The 3,116-nt window shown below is 41.2% G+C and overlaps 1 protein-coding gene across 1 annotated transcript in view; it reads left to right on the top strand.

Annotated features, from left to right (window-relative positions):
• The window catches only part of LOC133643586 (tubulin beta-6 chain-like), a 9,719-nt gene extending 7,430 nt beyond the window's left edge, over positions 1–2,289 (top strand). Inside the window, exon 4 of the mRNA XM_062038256.1 lies at positions 1–2,289. This exon is cut by the window's left edge and continues 702 nt beyond it. Within this exon, the coding sequence (XP_061894240.1) occupies positions 1–449 (449 nt within the window). The 3' untranslated portion in view covers positions 450–2,289.
• Positions 2,290–3,116: the final 827 nt, after the last annotated feature.

Raw genomic sequence — 3,116 nt, 5'->3', positions numbered from 1 at the left:
ACGAACAAATGCTGGCCATCCAGCAAAAAAACAGCGACTACTTCGTGGACTGGATCCCTCACAACGTCAAGGTCGCCGTGTGCGACGTCCCACCCCGCGGCCTCAAACTGTCCTCCACTTTCATCGGCAACAACACGGCCATCCAGGAAATATTCCGCCGCGTGGGCGACCAGTTCTCCTTGATGTTCAAACGCAAGGCCTTCCTGCACTGGTACACGGGCGAGGGCATGGACGAGTTGGAGTTCACCGAGGCCGAGAGCAACCTCAACGACCTGGTGTCAGAGTACCAGCAGTACCAAGACACCACGGCCGACATGGAGTCCGACGTGGAGGACGAAGAGGAGGAGGAACAGGAACCCCCTTCCAGGACGGCGCCCGCCGTGTTTCAGTCTCAAATGGAAGTCAAAATAGAAACAGTGACAGAAATCAATGAAGAAATTATCGATTAGTGGAAGACTTTGGGTGTGTGGTCCTGTTAAGTCCACGCGTAAACATTTTAATGGCAATAACTTACAAAACCAGTGAAGTTGGCACGTTGTGTAATTCGTAAATAAAAACAGAATACAATGATTTGCAAATATTTTTCAACTTATATTCAATTGAATAGACTGCAAAGACAAGATATTTAATGTTCAGACTGAGAAACGTACATTTTTTTTGGAAAATAATCATTAACTTAGAATTTAATGCAGCAACACATTGCAAAAAAGTTGGCACAGGGGCATTTTTACCACTGTGTTACATGGCCTTTCCTTTTAACAACACTCAGTAAACGTTTGGGAACTGAGGAAACCAATTTTTGAAGCTTTTCAGGTGGAATTCTTTCCCATTCTTGCTTGATGTACAGCTTAAGTTGTTCAACAGTCCGGGGGTCCCCGTTGTGCTATTTTAGGCTTCATAATGCGCCACACATTTTCAATGGGAGACAGGTCTGGACTACAGGCAGGCCAGTCTAGTACCCGCACTCTTTTACTATGAAGCCACGCTGTTGTAACACGTGGCTTCCAATCCAATCCAATCCACTTTATTTATATAGCACATTTACACAACAAGAATGTTTCCAAAGTGCTGCACAGCCATGTTAAAAACAATATTAAAAACAATATTATGCTCCATCAATGACTGAGTAAAAACAAAAAATAAATGAATAGAAAACCAATATAAAACAATATAAAAAGATAAATATGATTAAAAACGATTTTAAAGGGTAAAACCAATTAAAACAGTAAAATAGAAATCAAAATTTATTTTAAAAAAACACAGAGGACAGAAGATCCATTGTCATTGGCATTGTCTTGCTAAAATAAGCAGGGGCGTCCATGGTAACGTTGCTTGGATGGCAACATATGTTGCTCCAAAACCTGTATGTACCTTTCAGCATTAATGGTGCCTTCACAGATGTGTAAGTTACCCATGTCTTGGGCACTAATACACCCCCTTACCATCACAGATGCTGGCTTTTGAACTTTGCGCCCATAACAATCCGGATGGTTCTTTTCTTTTTTGTTCCGGAGGACACGACGTCCACAGTTTCCAAAAACAATTTGAAATGTGGACTCGTCAGACCACAGAAGATTTTTCCACTTTGCATCAGTCCATCTTAGATGAGCTCGGGCCCAGCGAAGCCGGCGGCGTTTCTGGGTGTTGTTGATAAATGGCTTTCGCTTTGCATAGTAGAGTTTTAACTTGCACTTACAGATGTAGCGACAAACTGTAGTTACTGACAGTGGTTTTCTGAAGTGCTCCTGAGCCCATGTGGTGATATCCCTTACACACTGATGTCGCTTTTTGATTTAGTACCGCCTGAGGGGTCAAAGGTCTGTAATATCATCGCTTACGTGCAGTGATTTCTCCAGATACTCTGAACCTTTTGATAATATTACAGACCGTTGAGGGTGAAATCCCTAAATTCCTTGCAATAGCTCGTTGAGAAATGTTTGTCTTAAACTGTTCGACAATTTGCTCACGCATTTGTTCACAAAGTGGTGACCCTCGCCCCATCCTTGTTTGTGAATGACTGAGCATTTCATGGAAGCTGCTTTTATACCCAATCATGGCACCCACCTGTTCCCAGTTAGCCTGTTCACCTGTGGGATGTTCCAAATAAGTGTTCTGATGAGCATTCCTCAACTTTCTCAGTCTTTTTTGCCACTTGTGCCATCTTTTTTGAAACATGTTGCAGGCATCAAATTCCAAATGAGCTAATATTTGCAAAAAATAACAAAGTGTCCTAGTTCAAACATTAAATATCTTGTCTTTGCAGTCTATTCAATTGAATATAGTTTGAAAAGCATTAGCAAATCATTGTATTCTGTTTTTATTTACCATTTAAAACAACATGCCAACTTCACTGGTTTTGGGTTTTGTACTTTTAGTGTCCTTTGACACACACTTAACCATAAGTCCACCGACCATCGAGACCCACAACCAGCAATAAGACCTGACATAGTACCGGTACTGATAATGTGCCTCAGGGAACTCAGATTTCCAGAGAATATAAACAAAGAAAGAAACAAGGCTAACTGGTAGCTTACCTGGTAACTCCATCATGGTTTCTTCTCTTCTACACTCGTTTGCCATGTCTGGTGACTTTGTTTGACCCTATTATTTTTGAATGTGTACCCCGCCTTGCCAAAAAAAATGTAAGAATCACATCTCTGAATTTGGATTAACCATAATTATTCATTACTTGCTTGCACAATTTAAATTAACCAAAAAAAAAGAAGACACAAATGCATTTTTACTGTCAAAATGTCATCCAGGAAATGTTTTGGACTGTTTTACAGCCCTTTGAGACACTTGTGATTTAGGGCTATATAAATAAACATTGATTGATTGATTGATTTTACTTGAATGCGCGTAATTTATTTGCTCAAAACTTGGTAAAAGTCCAGCCAGGTTGTATTTTGAGTGGGAGTCTCCTCACTCCTCCTATGCACTGACCGTAGAACAACACACACCTTTCAGGTAACCATCCACGGTTAAGGTAAAGGAAAATGTACGGTCAAATAAAAATGGTGTGATTAATCTGCGAATATACATCCATCCATCCTTCTATTTTCTACCGCTTGTCCCTCTCGGGGGCCCTCGGGTGGCTGGAGCCTATCCCAGCTGCA

Source organism: Entelurus aequoreus, linkage group LG26 (genome assembly GCF_033978785.1).
Source record: "Entelurus aequoreus isolate RoL-2023_Sb linkage group LG26, RoL_Eaeq_v1.1, whole genome shotgun sequence".
Lineage (NCBI taxonomy): Eukaryota > Metazoa > Chordata > Actinopteri > Syngnathiformes > Syngnathidae > Entelurus > Entelurus aequoreus.
This window is presented reverse-complemented; position numbering and strand designations above follow the sequence as displayed.